Below are 22,434 nucleotides of genomic sequence, written 5' to 3'. Positions count from 1 at the left end.
CAGGCACAAATAGCAATCTGTGATAAAGTGGAGAGAGAAAGTTACATTTAGACTGCAAATCACACAGGTAGACAAGAATATCTGGGTTGACAGCAGCCTTAGTGTACATAAATGTGTACTGAAGACCATGATGTGGATCACCAACATTTCAAGAGATGCAGAGCTAATTTTGCCACCTTTGGCACAAACTTTTATTCAAAATTGACACTCAAGTCTCACCTGGTTGCACAGTATGGGAAGGGTCTTCAAAATTTCTGATGCCAATAACAAAAAATTTTGAGCAAATGGAGCAATGGTGGTATTTTCCTGGGGGAAAAAAAATTAAAGTTAGTCGAACTAACAATCTGACCAGAAAAGAAAAAGGATAGGAAGTCATACATATGCAAATAAAATGCACAAGGACGCCCGTATTTCTACGAACCCAATGGTAAGCAGAGCCTGAAATAGTAATGCATTCAGAAACTGCTAGCCCCAACAAGAACCACACACCAGCATGCAGTTGAGAAAACCTTGCATTCAGCCTTGTAAAGGTCACAGGAACCTTGTGCGACAGCTAGTGTCATGTAGTTAAAAGTGGATGAACCAAAATGCATTTCTTGTTTATTTTTCATCTCAGTACCGAAGTGATATATTTCTAAAAGGAGCAAACCAGGCCGTTAGAAGCATTTCTATGAATTTGTAAACCTTTCGTATCGGTACATGATGCTTTTTATGCTCGTGGGTCATGAATTAGTGAGCCCCATAGGACTGTGACTAAGCGAGTCCCGCTTAAGGATGCGAGGTTTGTTCAGGCAGGTGGCACATTCGGTTCTGCACTCAACGCTGTGGAAAGGTTGATGCCATACATGGAGACAACTGGTGGAAAAGTTTAACTAAACTTTAACTCAAAGAAAATGCAGAGAAATTTAACAGAATTGAACACTGTGTTTTCATTCTGAGAAGAATGCAGTGTGGAAATGCTTTTCCATCAGGTGGTGGTGAAGTGACACCTTGGACATTTTATTAGGCATGTGGAGCACAGGTAGTCCACCAGCAAGTCTGTAGCTGCTTTAGTTGAGTGAGGTTTTTAAGAGGAGTGCCCCTCAATGCAGTCACTGTAGAGGTGTGAAAATGTACAAATACTTCGTGGATAGTGTTTGCTATTTGATCTATTTGATTTGTGCTGTTTGAGTTTTGCTGTTCGAAGCACTTGAAGTTTTTGAATACCTGAAATTTACAGAAAACGATGATGATGATTGCTATTGGTTTCCCCTTTGTAGCGGGGTGATGACGTGTCATCTTACCAGAACGGACTAATATACCTATGTTTTATACTCTTGGTTTAATACTAGCGCTGCTTAGGGCAGGCACAAAAACTTGTTAGGCACAAAATACTTTTTTCCTGTTACAGGTGGTAACTGTCCTAGGCAATATCCCCCTCTCAGCATTTCGTCCACCAGCATTCTAATCTTCTTTTCGTCACCTTGACAGCCTTGAAGCTAACTTCCTCTGTGCTACCCTTAAATCCTAGAGCTTCTGGAAGCCGTATATTTCCCTCATGTAGATTTGGATGGATACCCTTGCATTCTAACACAGGGTTCGTACGGGCTTCAAAAGCAAAAATTCAAGGGTTTTCAAGGACTTTCAAGGACCAGAAAACACATTTTCAAGGTCCCCATCATGTTTTATCTGGGATTATTTATAACTTATTCAACAAAATGCAAAATTTTGATATTGCCTAATACCTAAGAACATTAATGCACATTTAGATAGGCGCTATGGGTTCATGAATACTCCCCCAGCTTTATTTTTTTTTTCATAGTTTATATTTAGAGGTTTTTCTTTTTTCTTCGTGTTTTGCTGAGGCTGTTTGATTTCAAAACTTATGTTGCCTGCATCTCGTGCTTTGTCAGCAAGAGTATCAGCTGAAATTAACTCAGCAAGTGTTGCTGCAAGGCAGGATGAACTATGTACACGACCACCATACACTGAAATGCAATACACTGAAACTTGGTTGTTACAATGTTTCTTTACATTTTTAACACCTAAAATTCACGACAAACACTTTAAATTCTTGTGAAAAAATAGGGCCACTGGTTATCTCCAGAAAAATCAAGGGTTCTCAAGGACCCTTCAAAACTTCCAGGACTTTCCAGACCTTGAAATTTACACTTCTAAATTCAAGGGTTTTCAAGGTTTTCAAGGACCTGTGCAAACCTTATAACACTATGTGCCGCATAGTTTCTGTTTCTTTTCCGCAGACCACGCATACCCCGCTAATAAAGCAATAAAAGTTGGCTCTGCCGCACGACTTGCAAACTTCGCTGTATGGCATGACTTTTTGGGATGGCCTTTTTTGCACGAAGCGGAAGCTGTGCAAAAAAGCCTAGCATGTGTAACCCTTGCGTGATGCAAGTGAATGCTAACTTTGGTGTATGCTAGCTGAGGTAGAGTAAAATTTAGAAGTGAAAAATTTCCTGTCAATATAGCAGTATCAGTGAGAGATCAAAAGTTATTACTTGTTGGCAGCAGTAAGGCACTGGTAATACTAGCCACTAGCATTTGCCAAGCCTCTTTTCAAGGACTATTCACTGCGATTTGATTCAATTCACAATTCGTTTTCACTGTCCATATTCGATTTGCAGTGCCTAAGTTAATAATTGCACACCTCTAGTAGGTAATCAGAATCACTGGAATTCTTTTTTACACATGTACATACTTACAAATTTTGTTGTGTATAATCATTACCCTAGTCATTGACTTCAAAGAGCACAGCCAGGAAAATGGAGTGACGTGTCCAAGGATACAATTAGTCTAATTACAACTACATGGTGAAATTAGTTTTACAGTTCAGTAGACTGTGACCTTACTGCAAAGGTAAAGTGTTATGGGAGTGCCTGAGAAACACTTTAATAACAAATGCACAGTTCATTTTTTGTTAATGACACCAATCCCTCTCTGGAACCAATAACTTCCTGGAATTTAATTGTTACTAATAATTATTTGGAAGGTCAATTCAGGAGAAAAAAATATTACTGGATGAGCTGCAAAATAGTCTAGTTTAACAACAACAGCGGAAGTCCCATGGGCCCAGTGAGACCCATTCAGCATATGACTAGAATCAGTTATGCCCAAGTTGAAACCACTTGTATTCCAGTTGGGACCTGTTAATCTGAAGTTGGGCCAGATGATTTCTACTTGATATTGGTTCCCTTGAAAATTTCTCCAGCTTCAAGCCAGCTGTAACCAGTCAGGTGCAGGCTTCGAAATGTTGATTTAAAAAGTTTGAATTTTGTTCTAGTTTGTATAAAAAAAAAACAGCTTTCACTTCTCCATTAAGGGGTAGTTTTGAAAATGCAGAGTTCAATCTAGGATAAAAGAACAAAATAACACAGTAAAGGTGCCCTCTCTTGTTCTACTACTCTCGCCTTCCACCCAAGTTGGTGCTTTTATTTTCTGAATGATATACATACTTGCCCAACCACAAGTTTTGCAAACTGGTTTTTGCAAGTCCACAGGCTATACTGTAAATTTTACAGCACATCTCATCATAGTAAAAGGTAACCGCAACAATCGTATTTATGCATGGCTATAATGAGCAAGACACACTGTTATTGCATGAAGTAAGGCAGCCAATTTCCATTTGGCCCCTTTCCCTCTGTCTTCTGTTCATAGGTTTACACTCACAATTGCACACATTTTTAGATATGAAGTCCATTATGTTTAGCAAAAGCCTTGTGATTTTATCTACTACTAGTTCTAAATTGGACCAGTTACAACTTAAAATGAGTTCTTTAAAATGCTCTGAGTGGAACCAGTTATAATATCATTTGCAATCCAAGCTTAAATTTTTTACTTAGGATTCACTAATGCTGCCACTGCATTTATACACTTCTGTCCAGGTCTGCAATCTGACATGAATGGCACTACTGGGGCAAACATATAATTTCTTCTATGTCTATCAGCAGCTGCCTGCTTGTATTGACTATGTCCAATTTTATGGGTATTAGGTTTTTTCAGCTGATTGCCGTCTATTGTCACTTGAAGGCACAAGCATTTCACTTCATGCTTTGAAACTTATCCTGGCTTTCCTGTACAGTGGCGGTCTAGCATCTCAACTTTAGCAATGCTACCATACCACCTGTATTTTTACTCCTCTCTTTCAGTCTTTCTTCCAGTAGTATCATTCCCTCCCTCACCCAAACATCCCCAACTCTGCATCTTCTCCAGAGACATTTCGTACCCTGTATGCGGGAGGCAACAGCCGAGTTCCTGCTTTCTTTGATAATCTTTTTTTCTCTCCTCTCTCCTGCTGCAATGCAGTATCAGTAGTTTCTTGCTAATTTATTCAATGCTGACCACTCTCAGGCTGTTATAAATATGGTTGCTATGACTCTTTTAAAACTTTATAATAGTTAGAGACACCTAGAGTAACAAACTCATTAAGTTATATGACACTCACAACAACAACTCTTTTTTGGGAAGAATACAAGGGGCGCTAAGCAGACCAAGACGAAGTAGACACACCCACCACATACAGGTGCCAACCTCCAACTGTTTATTCATGAAAACCACGCTTACTTATACACAGGCCAATAGTACAGATTCAAGGTAACTGCCAGAAATTAACATTTGCTGACGGCTCACAGATAAAATAGTAACAGCACTTGACATGTCATGGCAGTTACCTTGAATCTGTACTATTGGCCTGTGTATAAGTAAGCGTGGTTTTCATGAATAAACAGTTGGAGGTTGGCGCCTGTATGTGGTGGGTGTGTCTACTTCGTCTTGGTCTGCTTAGCACCCCTTGTATTCTTTCCAATAAGCATGAACCAACTAGCTCAACAACTTTTGTTAACAAAGCTTTGTATTAGTCACAGAAAAGGAAGAGGAAAATATTGCTCCACGTCTTGCTGATAAACACTCAATAGGTGAACTGTGAATGCAGCCTTAATCAGCTTGAAAACTTCAAATAAGGCAGGTGAGCTAGAAAGAAGCCACTTGTTCTTGTCTAATACACATCAGAATAATGTGGTCACCTGTTTTTATTGTTACCAGGGGGATGCTCAGAGACAAAAATTTCTCGTCCAGCACTTACCACACTTTTCTCCTCTCCAAGATCCGAGAAGAGCTGCACCTGACGAGCCGTAAATGTGATCTCATTTTTAGCTCTCTTCACATCCTCAAGCAACCTGAAAGAACGAACAGCCAATTAACCCAACCAAGTAACTACTAGCTCTCTGCACATCCTTAATTAAGCAACCTGAAAGAATGAGCGGCGAACTTTCATGCATTGGACAACTGCTGTGGCAGGCATGCACTATTGCCTTAATCAAGCAGAAAGTCACCAGAAGCTCGGTACAAAGCTTGGTTCTCTAGAGCTAATCAGCAGAAGGAAATACAGTTAAACCTGGATATAACGAAGTTGACAAAAGTTTGCAATTTTTCGTTACTTCCAAATTTTCGTTACATGCAGGTTTCGAATAAATGCTCGCATGAATGAAGCAGAAACGGAACCAGAATGCCAGACATCAGTGAAGGCGAACTCACCCTTCAAGGATTTATTTCGCCGTGAAAAACTGTGTGATAAGCGTGTGCCGCTTTCAGTGGTCCAAAGAAGCAAGGTCACTTACGCCCGTATTCACAAATGTAACTTAAAGGAGCCATGAAGAGAAAATGCAATTTGGCTTTATTCGAAAGATTTCGTGTTTTATAGTGCCCCCAGCGCTTGTCCGGATACAAACGATGCTTTATTCACTGAGAAATTAAACAATTTAGGTTAAAATTTTGATTTTCCCGCTAAATCGTTTGTTTTCGGGGTCTGCAATGCCATCACAGGAACCTACCGCTCTGCAGCCTAGAATACCTTTATTCACGCATCCGCCGTACAGGGTAGAGACACGTATACGCTGGCACCGCCATTTTGGGTCGCTCGCCCGCCGCCGAAGCAAGTCATTGTGTCAAAACCGATCTAAAATTATCGCCGCAACGTGGTTTACTGAAGCAGTTTGAACCATATTGTCTGTTTTGCGTTGCTAGGTCTCGTGGGAAACGAAAAGAACAACGCGTTGAGCACGTTGGCCCAATTGCGGCGGCACGGGAAGTTGAAGGGAGGGTTGTCTCCACCCTGTAAAGCGGTGTTGGTTTGTTCCCGCGTTTCTTTACGTTACCCGAACCTAGATGGTGCCACCATACCGTGGCAAGCGTTTGGTTTGTTTTTGCCCGTATTTAAACCTGGCTTGTTTTTGTTCCGGTGGAAAATATTCGTTCCCTGAAACAGTGCTCGCTCGACAAACATGGTCACGTAAGACACCGTTGCTTGCGTCAATCGGCCAGTGTCGTCTGAGACAACTCCAAGCCCCGTAGTGCTGTGCAGCTAAACCAAGCATGCTGTGCGCAGTATGAACAGCAGTACGCATCAGTACTTCTATGTTTACATGTGCTTTCGTAACTTCCACTGTTTGTCCCATCATTCTTATTGCTTTGTAAAGAATGTGCCCTAAATTTAAGCGCAAATCGCTCGTTCGGATAGTTTGTAAGCTCTACCTAATTTGCGTCTGCTTCTGCTGGCCTCCGCCAATCGCAGAGCTGGCTCGAATGACATCATAGGTTCTGTTGCGGGAAATGAGCTGGTGGGTCGCATGGCCATTCCCTTTTTTCCTAATTATGTAGGTTATTTGAGTGAAGTTTACGTTAAAAGTGGTGTCAGTATGATTCTAACGAGGCAATCTTTTGAATGAACCAAACGTGTTTTCTCTTCATGGCTCCTTTAATTATCACGTTTGCCTTTCGATATTTTGGTTCCAAACACATTTCAAGAACAAAACTTATGCTGAAAGGGCGCATTTCGCAAATTTGATGCTCTTTTTCCCACCCAAAGTTGTTGAGAAGGTGCTAGCTGGGATACTGTACTGGGCGGCGACGGCATTCAAAAGTTTTCTGGCAGCAGAACTCATTACCGGCGAACCGATACCAAAGGTAGTAGTGAAGGTGCCCTACTGTGTGCCAACAGGCAGGCCTAGCACCTCAAAACTTAAGTCTCGAAAAGACACCACACTCACATGTGGAAACGCATGGTGGTTTGCTGCACGGGCGAAAGGTATTTGAAGTAAAGTTAGTCTTGCTACCTGGTGTTGCGCTACACAAGCAAAACCTAAAGTTGGTGCTACGTTAGCCATGAGAAGCCCCTAGCCGGCCCTTTCATCGTCATCATCATGACGAATTTTGATTTTGGCGATTCTCGATATTTTCAAGTGCTAGTATTCGCCAAGTTAGCGCATATCTTTGGCCGATTTTTCAGTAAAAGTGCAGAAAACAATGACTGATCAGCTCAGCGAGTTCGTTACATCAGGGTTGACAGCTGCGACACCTTCGTCACACAGAGGTCGCAAACACAGGGAATTGAAAAACTTCGTTAAATCCACGAATTCGTTACACAGAGGTTCGTTACATCCAGGTTTAACTGTAGTGCATGTTTAAAAGTGCAAGTATGCAGAAAACCAGCCAAGCAAAAAGAATGGGGGCTAAAATTCGAATTCAGCCTGCAACCTCATGCTCCCCAACACAATGTACATACTGATCCACCACAGTGACTCAGAGCAGAAAGCAGTAGCAAACACACTATGCAGTACGACAACGTGCAAATGCATCTGCAAAGGCTTGCCAGTGACGAGAAACCTCAGTACCGCATGTTGTTGGGATAGCTGATACAGCATTTTAAGAGTAGGAAAACTGCGCGTCAAAGACAAGACCAGTGCAAAGGGGGCAGGACGGGTGCAGACTCACAACTAGCTTTATTGAAAAAATGAACATGCATACATACCAATTATTGCACATGTGCACAAAGCAGCCTGTTTTTTTCTCTTTTTTTTTTCCTTATCAATGCAGGGTCCTGTTCAAAAATTCAAATTCACTTCCGTACAACGTCACAGAAGGCTTGCTCGCACAATTTTCATGGTTTTTATGGATAAAAAAGGCTTCTATCAACTCGCAGGCGACTCGTTCCTGGAGGCTTCTGCTCAGCACTCTTGTATCATTCAACCGTGGCTGACATGGCTTGTCTTCATAGGTGAAACAGTCGTGTGGAACATCAGCTTTCAATGAAAAACAAAACAGGGTCGCATCTTCCACACGACTGTTTCACCTGTGAAGACAAGCCATGTCAGGCGCTGTTGAATGATACAAGAGTGCTGAGCAGAAGCCTCCAGGGAACGAGTCGCCCGCGAGTTGATAGAAGCCTTTTTTATCCATAAAAACCATGAAAATTGTGCGACCGAGCCTACTGTGGCGTTGTACGGAAGCGAGTTTGAATTTTTGAACAGGACAGTGCATTGATAAAAAAAAAAAAGAGAGAGAAAAAAAGTCTGCTTTCTGCTCATGTGCAATTTGGTATATATTCATGTTCATTTTTTCAATAAAGCTAGTTGTGAGTGTGCCCGTCCTGTCCCCTTTGTGCCCTTTGTACTGGTCTTGTCTTTGACGCGCAGTTTTCCTACTCTTAAAATGAGAAACCTGTGTATAACAAAGGTATTTTATGAAAATTATTTTCTGGCCCAAAGTACCAGTTTTTTCTTTTTAATGCTAAAACTCTGATCAGAAGAGCTGTATGGCTGCCATATGTATCTTTCTTAGGCTGACCCCTCAGGCTATCTTTCTAGGCTGGCCCCTACTTAAAAGACCTTGGGTTTGGAAACACTAAAGGAACAGCACCAAACCTGTTGTTTTGCTTCACAGAGCTGAGACGTGAGCAGACACTCTCCACTTCTGCGACCAGTTTATGGCCCAAGTCAGCCAACCTGGAGAGTGAGTCTGGGCAGCACACCTGGAGGGACGCAAAAGAAAAAAAAGCATTGTGAAAATTTGCATTAAACAGCAAATGCAATAAAAGGGATATGCTGCTTTTTAGCACAACCAAGGTGAGAGTTATGCCATTAGAAAAAAGAACTCAAAGTTGGGAAAAGGCGTTGTCCTAACACGTGTTGGCTATAGAGGTAACAGCCGTTGCTGCATAACAGCGAAGAAACTTTTTATAGAGCAAGAAACGTATTACTCTGCCTTTACTTTAAATCAGGGGTTCTCAAGCATGTTGGTCCCAGGGAACCCTGCTAAGTTCCGTTAATTGCCAAGGAACCCCCCTTCCCGCCGTTTTTCATTCCGTTCATGCTACATTAACGTGCAAGAAAATCAAAAGCAAGCATGGGTATCGTTTTTTTCCCCCGTCGACTTTACGCGAATGCGTACGCTAGCGACACTTATCTCCAAGCAGGAGAAATGCACATGGGGGTAATATAAGACCGGGATTCAAGTGCAATAGTTTAACCACGTGGCCCGTTTTCGGATTCTGGCTGGCTACAAGCTGGTGGCGAAATTTATAGCGCAGCTCGCGCGTTTCTGTTATGCGCCGAGATGTGCTTACTGACACTCGGTCGTGAGTAATGGAGGTTCCTTAGATCGATCGCACCTCAAGTTCACCATATAAGACTCTGCGACTGGGGAACCAGGGAAAATTTATCAGTGGCTCGCAGAACCCTGAGGAGGGGCCTGCGGAACTAGGTTCCGCGGAAACCACTTTGAGAAACCATGCTTTAAATGCTTCTGAGGCTAAAAAAAATATGTAGGATCCTTTTCACATACTAAAGTGTAGAGTTCATCACAGTGCTCTAAGCATTAAGATCAGTCATGAAGCAAGCTAGTATAACAGAGCCCTATAAAACCTGAGAAAGTTGATGACCAGGCAAGTTTTTTGGCACAGAAAATCAAGGTGACACAGAATTTATGTGAAAAGTACAAGGAAATGTTATTTCTCTTCAGCATTGACTTTGTCCTCCCTAAGAAAGATACATATTTATATGCACATGCTTTTATCTTGATTCTTCTGATCTTGTCAATAGTGCCTATTAATGATAACTAATCCACTCCAGCTGCATACCCAATAGATGAGACATATAAGCTGGAGGTACAAATCATGTTTAAAACGGTGTCCGACTTTGACGGTGACTGCATTCTAATAGCACACATACCATGACGCTCATTTTCCAACGCCGCGTGCTTGGTTGCCATATCAGGCGCACGCTACATCAAGCACTACGTCACACATTCACCGAGAAAGATAGACCCGATTAAAGGAGTGACATGCGTTTGCTTTTGTTGGCTCTTTCCCCCTCGCTTTTTATGGTAGAGTTTCTGCTCCGACACGAGTGGCGATATGCGTTTGTTTTGGCAACAAACAAGTTTGATCTTTGTAAGCTGGCTCTCCTACATTGTGTTTTTCCGCACGCGCGCAGACGCCACAAAATCCTGGATCCTAGCCATACAAGCTTTACTTGAAAAGGTGCGCAGGCATGAGAATCTCACCTGTCCTTGTGCGTCCAGAATAGCCGTGACAAGCAGCTGCACCTCATGGATGAGTGCGTAGATTGTACTGTTGTTCTGAAGCCAGTTCTTGCAGCTTGCCTTTTCAGTGCACAGGCTCCTCTGAAATTAGGTAGAGTTGCTCACATGGCATGCACCCAACTAGGTAATATAGTTAGGAAGAAAAAGTTAAAACAGCAGGGCCAAACTCCTTACATCCGAGTACCAAAGGGAGCGACTGAGTGTCTCTCGCCAGCTGACTTTGACAAAGGTGTTGGACTGGATGCTACGACGGGCCCTGGAAAGGTGTGACAGCTCAACTTGCTGTGCTCTGGAAGAAACAAAAAAAAATTAGGCCTCCTGAAACACCAGCAACATCTACTTGCATGCGACAACAAGAACACAAGAAATATCCATCCCCTCCACTTGGCAATATTCTTGCACTAAATCATTCTGTCGGAAAAGCTGTGTGAAGTGCATCGAAAACAAATAAAATAGGTAGTTAAAAAAATAAAATAGGAGGGCTACAAGAACAGTGACCAGCGGAGGCACCACAGGAGCACTGTGGTGCCTCCGCTTGTCACCGTCCTTGTTTATCCTTACATTACTCATTTTCACTTATATTACAGGTTTTCCCACACTACTTCCTTCCATAGCTGCAACATCTAGTCTTAATAAAAGGGATTCCAAACATGGGCGTCTTCAGGGGGGTGCAAAAGGGGCACTTTGCCCTCTACCTCTTTCCCCTCAATACAATGGGTTTGCCTCCCTCAAGACAAAATTCTGCCGACGCCCATGATTCCAAAGGCAAATTCAGTTATTGCTTCAATAAAGAGAGTGAACTTTTCCATGACTTTCCCAGTTTATTTGGCACCGAAAGGTGCTTTCATTACTAACAAACAAAAACTTTAAAGCACAACTTCCTCTCTCTTTGTCCTCTCCGTAAGTATAATATTCAGCACACAAGAACGCACTTGTGTGCTGAATATTGTACGTGCTGAATACTGTACGTACGTTAAAAGGAACTTATTAGCAGATCTTTTAAAAGAAGACAAGTGCGTAGCAGATTTAACAGTTGATGGTAAAGAATTACAGAAGGAAACAGCAGCGAAGTGTAATGTTTGCTTTCTGTAATTGGGCAATAGAATATTTTGGTTAAAGGCAAACCTGGTGGAGTTGGGATTAAGCAGAAAGAGTGAATCTATAAAACTAATCAGCAATTGAGCACTAAGCGACTTGAAAAACAGAAGTGATAAATTATAATGAAACATTTCCTCTATACATAAGATATCGTGTTCATGTAGCGGAACCGACACATTGGAATGAAAAGGGCTAGAGGTGATAATACGCATGGCTTGATTTTGAACATGTTGAATGGATGACAGGTGACATTGGTAGGTGTTACCCCATGCGGTGATTCCATAGCTAATGAGACTGTGTATGAAAGCAAAATGTAGGGACATCAGTGCACTGAATGGAAAAGAAAAAAAAATGGTCGTGCTTTTATGAGCGAGCACACGAATACCAAATGCACATTTTTTCTTTAAGTGATTGATATGGGAAATGAATTTAAGGTTACTATTGAGTAGTACACCTAAAAATGTAACACCTTCCCACACATGAATTTGATGAGGACCAATTGTCAGACTCAGAGGATTAGGCAGAGGTTTATGGCTAGAATGAAAAAGCATATAATGAGTTTTTGCAGGATTAATGATAAAGCAGTTATCGTTACACCAGTTCATTACACTAGCTAGCGAGTCGTTTAACTTTGATGTGACTGAGACTATGGATCCACCCGAACATGATATGGTAGTGTCATTGGCCTATAAGACACAGATTGGAATGTAGAATGTTTGGAAGATCATTAATGTACAGAATAAAAAGTAGGGGTCCTAGAATTGAGCCCAGAGGCACACCTTGGTTTACTGTTTTAGGCTCTCAAAGAAAGCTGTTAGTACAAACTGTATAAGTTTTATTCAGCAAATAGTTCTTCAGAAAAGTTAGAACAAGGCCAGTTACACCATAGGATTCAAGTTTGTTCAATAAAATGCTGTGGTTAATAGTAACAAAGGCTTTAGTAAAGTCCAAAAACACCGAACCAACAATAAAACCACCATCGATTGAATGTTTAACAAAATCAGTCAATGAAAGTAGGGCCAAAGTGGTGGAATTTCCAGAATGGAAACCAAACTGGCAGGGCTTAAGAATATTAAATTTTGTAATGTAGCTAGATGATTGCTTTACAAAGAGTCCCTTACTAATCTTGCTTATAGAAGGAAGGATTTATATTGGTCGATAATTGATAATTAAAAGCTTGTCTTCTTTTTTAAAACTGTCGAGAAAACAGTCGGTTCTGAAGATAAGGTAAGTTATAGTGCTGATACTTTCATAAATGTAATTAGCAACCAGTTTTAGGTGACGAGCACTAATTCCATTTAGTCAAGAGCTGCAGTTTTCGAGGTTGCAGATCATCAAACAAACTTGGTGTGACAAAAGAGAAATGTGGTGGGACAGGATATATGTGATGTGACAGGATAAATAAAAGAAAAGTGAAACAAACGTGGCAAGTTAGGTTGCGAAGTGCCTGTTGTACCGTTTGAGGAAAAGGAAAAGTAATTACTTAAATCATTGGCGATTTGGGAAGGCTCTTGATAGGTGGTGCCATTAAAATTATTTCTTGAAACTGGAGTAGACGACGACGGTTTATTTAGAAGATTATTTATTAGTTGCCATTGCTTCTTAGGGTTATTCTTATTAATGGTAAATTGTTTATCATAATAACACATTTCTGCTTGCTTCAGTAGGCTGGTCAATACATTGCAGTAAGTTTTATAGCCAAGTTTTAAGGTAGTACATGTATTGAATGGTTGTCTTTTTATCTTTTTGTATACAATTTGTTTTTTCCTTAGCCTCATAAGTAATGCACTAGACATCCAGGGGTTACAGGGATGTTTGTATTTCTTTTTACGACAAACAGTTTCAGCGCTTGCCGAGATCACCGTCAGAAACAATGTGGTGAATTTATCCAGTGCTGCCTCGGGATCAGTTATCGAATTGGTCGGAAACCAATCAGTAGAAGTAATCAAATTAATGAATGTACCTTGCTGAAAGCGTGTGGTCACATAAGTGTCATGACGTGTAATAGCATTGAAAGTGGCAAAGATGGGGTAACAATCAGTAATCTGTACACCAATAACGCTAGATACAGGTGATGGATCCACGTTACTTGGAGCATGATCCAGTAGTTCAATTCCAAAATTGCTGCACCTTGTATGAGTGTTTATGAATGATTCAAGGCCATAGCCAGAAAAACAATCAGTGTAAGCAAGATATGGACTGGAGTTGGTATCAAGCAAATTGATGTTAAGATCGACTACAAGCAACACATTCTTGTTTTCGGGTGGTATGGTATCTAGAATGTTACCAAAAGCGGGTATAAATTCTGCGATAGATGATGATGGGAAAAGATAGACAGAGCCAACAATAAGGTTCTTGTTGTTCTGCACAAAAAACGGCTTTACCTAGGGCGGGTATAAATTCTGCGATAGATGATGATGGGGAAAGATAGACAGAGCCAACAATAAGGCTCTTGTTGTTCTGCACAAAAAACAGCTGCCGGGGCTCAATCCATACCAACTCACAGTTAGCAGTCGTTATCGCTAAGATGCGCCTACATGTGTACACGATGTCAGGTGATATAAAAATTTATGCACCGTGATGGCAACTGGATGAACAGTAAAAATATTCTGCAGCATAGGTAGGAAAACCATACAAACCTCAATCAGCCCTGCTAAGCCAAGTTTCCAAAATGCAAATGAACGGAAATAAATGGTCAGTGATGTTATAAAATTGAAGGTGGCATCCTAGTTTTCCGCAAGCTGAGGGCATTAAAATGCATCAAGGAACAATCGTGGTCATTTAGTGATGATTTGAACTGATCGGGGGACAGTAACGACATGCCCCCTGATCAATTCAAATCCTCGCTAAATGACCACAATTGTTCCATTGGTTCAATGTAATTAATTATTGCGTGCTCAAGTATTTCAAGTGCTGTTTCGCCATTCCATTAAGCATTGATAACAGCAATAAAAAGGAACATAAAATTTTTGTGTCAGTACTCCTTTCAGGACCTACACTAATCAGGCTTGGTTGTAGGGTTAAAGGGGCCATGCAGACAATATACAAGTGTGTTTTATTCAAAATAGTTGGTGTTTTATAGTGCCTCCAGTGCTTTTAATTCCAGCAGCAAGTGATGCTTTATTCACTGAGAAATTAATCTCTTTAAATTAAACTTTTGATTCTCCCGCCAAATCGTGTGTTTTGCGATGTCTGCTGTGATGTCACATGTACGGGTCTTAAAGCGAACTTAAAGTGCATTGTTCAGTCTGCAGTGAACTGCGGAGCCTTGTTTACTGTCAGTCCTCCGAGATGGCGCCACCATACTGCTCCGCACCACAATTCGCCTTTGCTTTGTTTTTGACCGTATTTGCACCTGGCTTGTTTTTGTTACAGTAAGAGTAATCGTTTCGTGAAAGATGGGTTATGTTTGACCAATAGGGTCATGTATGACAATGTCGATCACGCCGGCCAGTGTCGTGTGAGACAACCTGAAAGCGCTGCACTGCTGTGCAGCTATAACAAGCATAGTGCGCGCAGTACCAACAGCAGTATGCACTGGTACTTCTTCGTTTACTTAGAAGCACCAGTGCATACTGCTGTTATGTAATGCATATTCATCTTAAGTGTAATGCATATTCATTTTATAGCATCAAGAATGGTGGAGTGAAACAATGGAAGTTACGAATGTTCACATGTACTTCCGTAACTTCCACTATTTTACCCCACCATTCTTGCTACTATAAAATGAATATGCATTACAATAAAGTGAAGATAGCTCATACTGCAAGCTTATAAGCCCTGCCTAACGTGCATTTGCTTTTGCCAGCCTCGGCCAATCGCACGGCTGTGCATATGATGTCATATCTTCCAGTGCTGGAAATGAGTCGTTGCGTCGTATGGCCATTCCCTTTTTTACTAATTATGTAGCTTATTTGAGCAAAGTTTACGTTAAAAGTGGTGTCAGTATGATTCTAACGAGGCAATCTTTCGAATGAACCAAACTTGTGTTTTGTCTGCATGGCCCCTTGAAGGATACATATGATGAAATCTAAAGCAATGACGTTAAATAGACATGCCAGAAGCACCTTTTTCAGCAGATGCTTGACAAGAATAGGAAACAATATATAGGAAACAAGCGCCTTTAGATCAGGGAACAAAGTCGAATGACATCACAGCTCAAATTAAGTGGAAGAAGTGAGCTTGGGCTGGGCATGTACTAATGCGAAGAACTGGCAATCCGTGGACAACCAGGATAACTAAGTGGGTACTGAGAGATGGGTGCAGAAGTAGAGAAAGCAAAATAACTCCCTGGAGGAATGAAATAGGAAAGTTTAAGGGTGAAGAGTAGACCCTGGCAGCACAGGAGTAGTTGGAGATCGATGGGAGAGTCGTTTGTACTGCGGCGGCCATAGATAATATGCTGGTGTTGATGATGATGACTCATGGTACGTTTGTAAAATTGATGATGCTGCAAGTCATAAAGCTGGAAAATGGCTGGCACCTGTTTTTACATTCTGTTCTTTTCCCAGTGTATCAGAGCAGTGTTGCCGCTAAATGTTTCGTACTTGGAACCTTGCGCAGAAACCCAATATATGGCAACTTTTTTAGATGCGACGCATCTCTTGCTCTGAGGCATGTCCCTTCTGCGTCGGCGTCGGCAGCGTCCGCACGCCACCTGCGCATGCGCGACTCTTCTCCGCTCTTCTCTCCGACAGCTGTGCGCAACACTCTCACTCCGTCTCATTATCATAAACAACAGCTGCGTGCGCGCTCTTCGCTCCGCTACCGTCGCACAAGTGCGCACATGCGCGACTATCCTCTGCTGTCTCCTCTCCTTCAGGCGCTGTGAATATAAAGCGGGTAGCGCGCTGCGGCGGTTCAGTCAGCGCTCGCTCTCGTTCGACTTCGCGTCACTTTGCTTGACGACTGCGTACTTGACTTGATTCTTCCGATGAAGACGTGATGGAAGCGACGGTCCCTTCAGCGAGTGGTGCGACACAATCCAATACCAGCGTCACTCCAAACGCTAAAGTAAAATTACGCCCATCTTCCCGCGTATGAGAACACTCGCATGTGATGGAAATGCATCATACGCGTTCACAACACGTTTCACCCGATTTAGAGAATCAACCCAACGGAAACACCAATTGAACCCCCCGATGCGTCGCATCACACCAGGGTTCCCTCGCGGGAAGATGGGCGTAATTTTTGCCTTTGTGGTCCTTTTCAGGCACATAAACAGTGTTTGACACAGTTGGTGAAAAATACTAAATAAGCATGCACTTACGGTAAATCAGTGTTACTGCATTCATCCCGGGGAACCTCAGTGCATGTGTCCACCTTAGAGCAACTGAAAAGAAAAATACTTCGGTTGTTCTGGAGTGGAAAAATAATTGCATGACAAGACAACTTTGTGGTATAGCACTTACACAACAAGTACAAATTTGAGGTTTTGCTTCTAAAAAATAGCTGGCCAATGAAATTCTAAAATGGAGGGTTCTGCATTTAGAAATAAATTTCCTACTGTTTCTCAGCACTTCAGTACCACACAAGGAGCTCAAGAAGACTAGAATTTTCACTTCACCGAAGCTTACTTCTGCCTCCCAGGCGAACATATTCAACTATATATGCCTTATATGACTATAGAAATTTTGCTTGGTAGTTGTACCAATTGTCTGTTCAGCTGTTTTTACAATGCATAAACACAAACCATTCACTTCCCAAGGATACCCTGGTAAGGTACTGAATATTGCAATAAGCTCCAACCATCCTTCATTGTGCACTCAGATTTCAATACTATAACATGGTCCTACTTGCAGGAGATAACTTTGTTACATCGCTGATGTCATTAGGCATTCGTTTCAAAACAGCTGATATTGCCCATGAAAAAGAATTTGTCACATCACAAATTTTGCCAACAAATCAAGGTTGCTTACATCCAGGCTAGACTGCAAGCAAAGGTAGCCCCCCCTCTATATTCACTAGATTTGCTCGTAGTTTGCGGTAAACAATCTCTTTGAATTTTATGGTAGCATATCACAAATACAGTCCCTGTCACAATCATCATTGAACTTATCATCTATGATTTAACTTGCCACAGTTTCCTGAGCTTCACAGCTCTAGTAATAAAAAAGTTTGCAAACCCAGTTTGTGTGATAGGAGGCTTGAGGCTGTCGCATATCCTTGACTGCATTGTTTCCAAGAGCTCTGAAAATAATAGCAGGTCATCACATCATGCCCTTTTATTCCTCTCATAGATGAATGCAGCCCGTTTGCCATAAAAATACAGCCGTGTGGTCCCTTGCATCATACGTACTTGTAACGTGACCAAAGAGCATTACTGAAGCACTGTGACGTTTATAGGAAATTCAAAATTTCGATTCAAATTTTGGGGTATTACGTGCCAAAGCAACACCAGGGCTATGAGGCACGCCCACGGAGCAAGAATATATGGGAGGGGAAACGGCCCGTTGCGGCAAGCACGGGCGAGCGACCAGATAATGTCATAATGAAAACCAAAGCGGACAGCAAAGATTCGTCGCTGTGACAGCGAAGGAGAGGGTACTGGCCAGATGGACAAAATGATAGCGGCCACAATTCATTCCGTGGCTGCACAGTGAAATGCTGATTGTGAAGACCACGCAGTTTCCTCACCCGTGGCAGATGACGAGCGCTTGTGACATTATCTGGCCATGCTAGGAAGCCTCGTTTCCCCTACTGCCTTGTCTCGCTTGGTGAACACACCATAGCGAAGGGCCCAGAATAACTTCGACCAGCTTGTTTATAGATGATTAGGCCACATGAAACTTATTCAAGCCATCAAGCTGGTTTATGTAGTGGAGATCTCTTCAGTGCTAACATAGTGGAGGCCTCTTCAGTCAACCAACTCTAGTTAGTTCTAGTCCTAACAAAGTTGCTAAGCTGTTAATAAATAACTGCAAAGTTTTTTTTCCTTTTCACAACTTCCAAACATTGTAAAATAGCTATTTAAATGTCTGAAGAAAAGCTTGCTTGTTACGTTTTTCCAGACCCCATAACGAAAGCAAGGCGACTGCATAGACCATAATGACTGCAAGGCGAAAGTCACAATTCACTCAGTGTCACTGCTCTCGCTAGAGCTATCCCTTGAGTCGCAGTCCCCACTGTTGTACACAAGGTCATCTCCGGTTCCATCCATGTTGATTGTGTTTGTTTTTTCTTGTTTTAGTTATCGTTTTTCTTCGTTGTCCTTGTATGTTTTTCTCAATCGCTGCCATGAAAGGCTGTCAGTGTTACTGCATAAGAGCTTCACAGCACAACACACGCTGCCATGAAGCTGCACTAAAAAGGAAACTCCACGTATTCTCCGCACCCCTACTTTGCCGGTAAAATTTTTGCATTTTTGGTGCAGGTTATACGTGTGAAAATACGGTAATCTGAACACAGAATGGTAAGAACAAGCTGTAGTGAGTTGGTTCTAACAGAATGATAAATGGGCCAAGCATTTTTTTTTTTCTCCCCAAATCAAAGCCAAACAACATTAACAAATAACGGAAGAAACGACGACACAGTGCTCAGGTACATTTCATGTGGTACGTGCCTAATTAAGTGCATTACCTGTGATGTCCAGATCCAGTGATTTCCCATCTTGTGTGGGGTTCCTGCTGACAGTAGGTGATGTAAGGCCAGTCAGCAGGCGACCTACGTGGGGAGTTGAAAAGGATAAGAGAGAAGTGTTTGTGATGCGCTAGGTATGTACAGCTCTCAACACTCTTACTTGGAAAGTGTGACGGTGGCTCAGAAACTACGTCCAGGTGACTGTCGACTTCTTCGTGAACCGCCTTCACGCAGCCCCGAACGATTTTGGCCCCTTTGAGCCGATTTGACGCTGAGGCTCTCTTCAAGGACAGGCGGGCTAGATCAATAAAGACCACATTTTAGTTTCCTATAGCGACAAACATCTGTGCTTTTATAACAACACTAAAATGTTTAACCATGGCATTAATTAAAAGTGTGAAAGCACACATAAAAGCATACTGCTACCTAGAATCAGGCAAGTAGAAACATATCAATGGTTGGCTGTAGCCTCTGCCATAAAACTCTGCACATACATAATGTCTTTGGGGAGATTGGGAATACCTATTATAACCTCCCCAACATTATAAGCAGTCACTAGACCTTCTCCAAATTTCTTAAAGAGAAAAGAAAACCCTTAAAAGAGATATAACCACATTTGCTTCAACTAGAATGTCTAATTTTAAAATGACATGGGTTGTAAAATTAATGCTTCTAAAAACGAAGGCAACTTCAAAATTAATGCAGTGCATTTATTTTTGTTATTATTTATAAAAATGCTGTCTTCTTTTTCTTTATTGAAGCAATCCACACAGCATTAGAATCTAAACTTCGCAGTATTTTGTCATCAAATGCCGTGAAAGCAAAGTTTACAACAAATATTACCCTCAAAAAGTGCCAATTCTATATTGATACAAGCCAGCTATTACATATCGAAAGCCAAAAATATTGGGGATTCTAGATGGATGGGGGAAAATCAAGAACGTGGGTTTTTTTTTTTTTCATCCAAACAAATCAAGTATTTTTTTTAAGAACCTGGTACATTTCGCTATTATTCACACTTCTTATTACTTGGGTAGATGAGTCACTTTTAAAAAGTGTAGCGAACCTACCAACCTACGCTAATATAATCTTACTTAGTTATGATGCTAAAATACTTGCTCCTTTTCCACTGGCAACAGCCGCTCGTTTTCCACATTGCTCATGCAAAGGAGCTAGCATACCTCTCTTTTTCCACTTTTTTCATCATGAACAATGTTGAAGCCCCGAATTTATATGGAACACATACGCATGCAAGATTTGATTATTCTCATGCTGCAAACTAGCAAATTTCACAGGCTTGTTTTGAGCATTACAGGTGTTATTATTTTTTGGTAAGTGCAAGAAAGCCAGCTTTACAGCTCTTGTAAAGGATCTGTTGAGGCAAACAGAATGTCTCGTGTTCTTGTTTTTATAGCAATAATTCTGCACAGATACATGTGCTGCATACTTTGCTTTATGGCACGATTGCATGTGATTTCATAATATTGCCATTGCAGTCGCTTGAAATCGCATAGAAAATATCCGATCGCAGCCATACATGTTTTTGTGGAATGTGCTCCCCACGCAAAGGCCTTTGCCCGATTCACCTTGCACAGCTCAACTGGTGCCAGAATGTTTTGTCAAAGAATATACATGCAGCCCAGCTGGCTGGTTACACAGACAATGTGTATTCAATTTCTTGTCCACCTGTTATGGTGACTGCCTGTAAGGCACTATCCCTGTAGACTTTTTTTGGGCATGCAAATGTTAACATGCAGGCCCTTAGATGTGAAAATTTTGAAAGCTTTAGCACTAGAGCACCTGGCTGCCACCCAGAACAAAATATTAAGGCCCAGATAAAGTACAACAGAAATTTACTACAATGAAATGCTTCAGCAAATGATGACCATGCCTAGACATTGAGTTGCGATCAAACTTTTCTTTCCCAAAATCCACATCTTCATTACATCGTCACTGTATGGTGCAGCCTTTTATCGAGGTTCTACTTCTGACTTAGGAGTACTGACACAAAATTTTCGTGTGAACTTTTTTTTCGCTGCTATGGGTGCCCACCAGCCCGCTAATCATAGAACGGCACGTTAGATGGTCGATAGCAGCATAAATAATTATTTACAGCCTCGTTTAATTGTGTCAGTTTCGGTTTCGACTAAACGAACACCGAGGCAGTCACCATGACAAGAGGGCGCTCGTGACGTCGCCGTTCTCGTCGCACCATTGCCAGTGCAGACGCGCATGCACTCACACTCTCTCGCGCGCCCACACTGGTCGTGGTCTCCACCATCTCCATGTGCCGGGCAGCATAATGTCAGCCCCAAAACCGTGACGTGACAAACACCACGGAACAGTGCACGCCAACTGCAGTTAGCACGTTGGCCACATCACGGGAGCCCTCACGTCGGCAGTGTGGGGCCAGTAAGAGCAGATGGCATCACGCTGATGCTAACTGCCAAAGGGTATCTGAGCTTTTTCGTGCGTGCAAACATTAAAATGGATTAAATATGTTATACTGAACGGTCGCTGTTGAAACTTGCTGGGAGCTATCCCCATATACACAAAGGAAGCCTTTCACATACTAGTTATCCCAGCTTTAAAATTTCATGTCAGTGCTCCTTAACTCTGTCATCAGCAATCAGGCACACTTTTGCAGCCAACAGTTGAAAAGAAAACTAAACATGAACACAACGGGCACACCCATCCTTTTTCTTTATTCCCCAACACCTTCAGCCCCCCCCCCCCCCCCCCCCCCCCCCTTTTTTACATCGCTAGTACACAGAGGAGCCATGTTTTTTCTTCTTTCCTTTTATCTCCTAGGAATTGTGATGGTGTAAAGTTTCCATCATGAGTACCTTCCACAGTGAGAAAGGTGGAGCAAGTCCAAACCTGCTACTTCTCAAACGTAGCTACTTTGGGTACATTCCAAGAGTGCCCCTCTGTTAATCTTGTTCAGCATTTGTCCACTTGGAGAGGTTAAAATGCACAAGGCACTACGGGAGCAATCCTGGAGTTGACTGCAAATAATGGTCCTTACTGACACGTAATAGGTTCTTTTCAACATTAAAGAAACACAAAAGGCAATCCTTACTGACACGTAGTAGGTTCTTCTCAACATTAAAGAAACACAAAAGGCAATCAGAGGACAGGCAAGAATCGTAGACAGCACAAAGCATTAGCTGAAAATTGCAGTCTCGTACCAATTTTGAGGTTCTTCAAGGCAGCCTGCACGCTTTCTGGGATTTTGCTGCCTTCAAAAGCCACTGCAGTCAACTCCTGCACAGAGCTTGTTCTTGCGATGATTTCAAAGGCAATGTCAGCTGCTGCTCTATCAGTGATCGAGCTGTCAGCCAAGGCAGCAATGCTTCTCTTCAGAGATACATCTGCAGAAATAGA

The 22,434-nt window shown here is 41.9% G+C and overlaps 1 protein-coding gene across 2 annotated transcripts in view; it reads right to left on the bottom strand.

Annotated features, from left to right (window-relative positions):
• LOC144156052 (uncharacterized) overlaps nucleotides 1-22,434 on the bottom strand; it is a 48,438-nt gene that overhangs the window by 5,621 nt on the left and 20,383 nt on the right. For both annotated transcript variants that reach the window (XM_077687832.1, XM_077687833.1), the window contains exons 12-21: nucleotides 22,239-22,421; nucleotides 19,208-19,345; nucleotides 19,048-19,131; nucleotides 17,595-17,658; nucleotides 16,739-16,801; nucleotides 10,546-10,660; nucleotides 10,333-10,452; nucleotides 8,694-8,800; nucleotides 5,078-5,171; nucleotides 220-306 (exon numbers count right to left, since the gene is read on the bottom strand). In XM_077687832.1, the coding sequence (XP_077543958.1) occupies nucleotides 220-306; nucleotides 5,078-5,171; nucleotides 8,694-8,800; nucleotides 10,333-10,452; nucleotides 10,546-10,660; nucleotides 16,739-16,801; nucleotides 17,595-17,658; nucleotides 19,048-19,131; nucleotides 19,208-19,345; nucleotides 22,239-22,421 (1,055 nt within the window). The remainder of the gene's footprint in view (nucleotides 1-219; nucleotides 307-5,077; nucleotides 5,172-8,693; nucleotides 8,801-10,332; nucleotides 10,453-10,545; nucleotides 10,661-16,738; nucleotides 16,802-17,594; nucleotides 17,659-19,047; nucleotides 19,132-19,207; nucleotides 19,346-22,238; nucleotides 22,422-22,434) is intronic.

Source organism: Haemaphysalis longicornis, unplaced genomic scaffold, assembly GCF_048455015.1.
Source record: "Haemaphysalis longicornis isolate Haplotype H1 unplaced genomic scaffold, Haemaphysalis longicornis Haplotype H1 scaffold_1, whole genome shotgun sequence".
Lineage (NCBI taxonomy): Eukaryota > Metazoa > Arthropoda > Arachnida > Ixodida > Ixodidae > Haemaphysalis > Haemaphysalis longicornis.
Note: the sequence above shows the minus strand (reverse complement) of the source record. Positions and strands in the feature narration are given on the sequence as shown.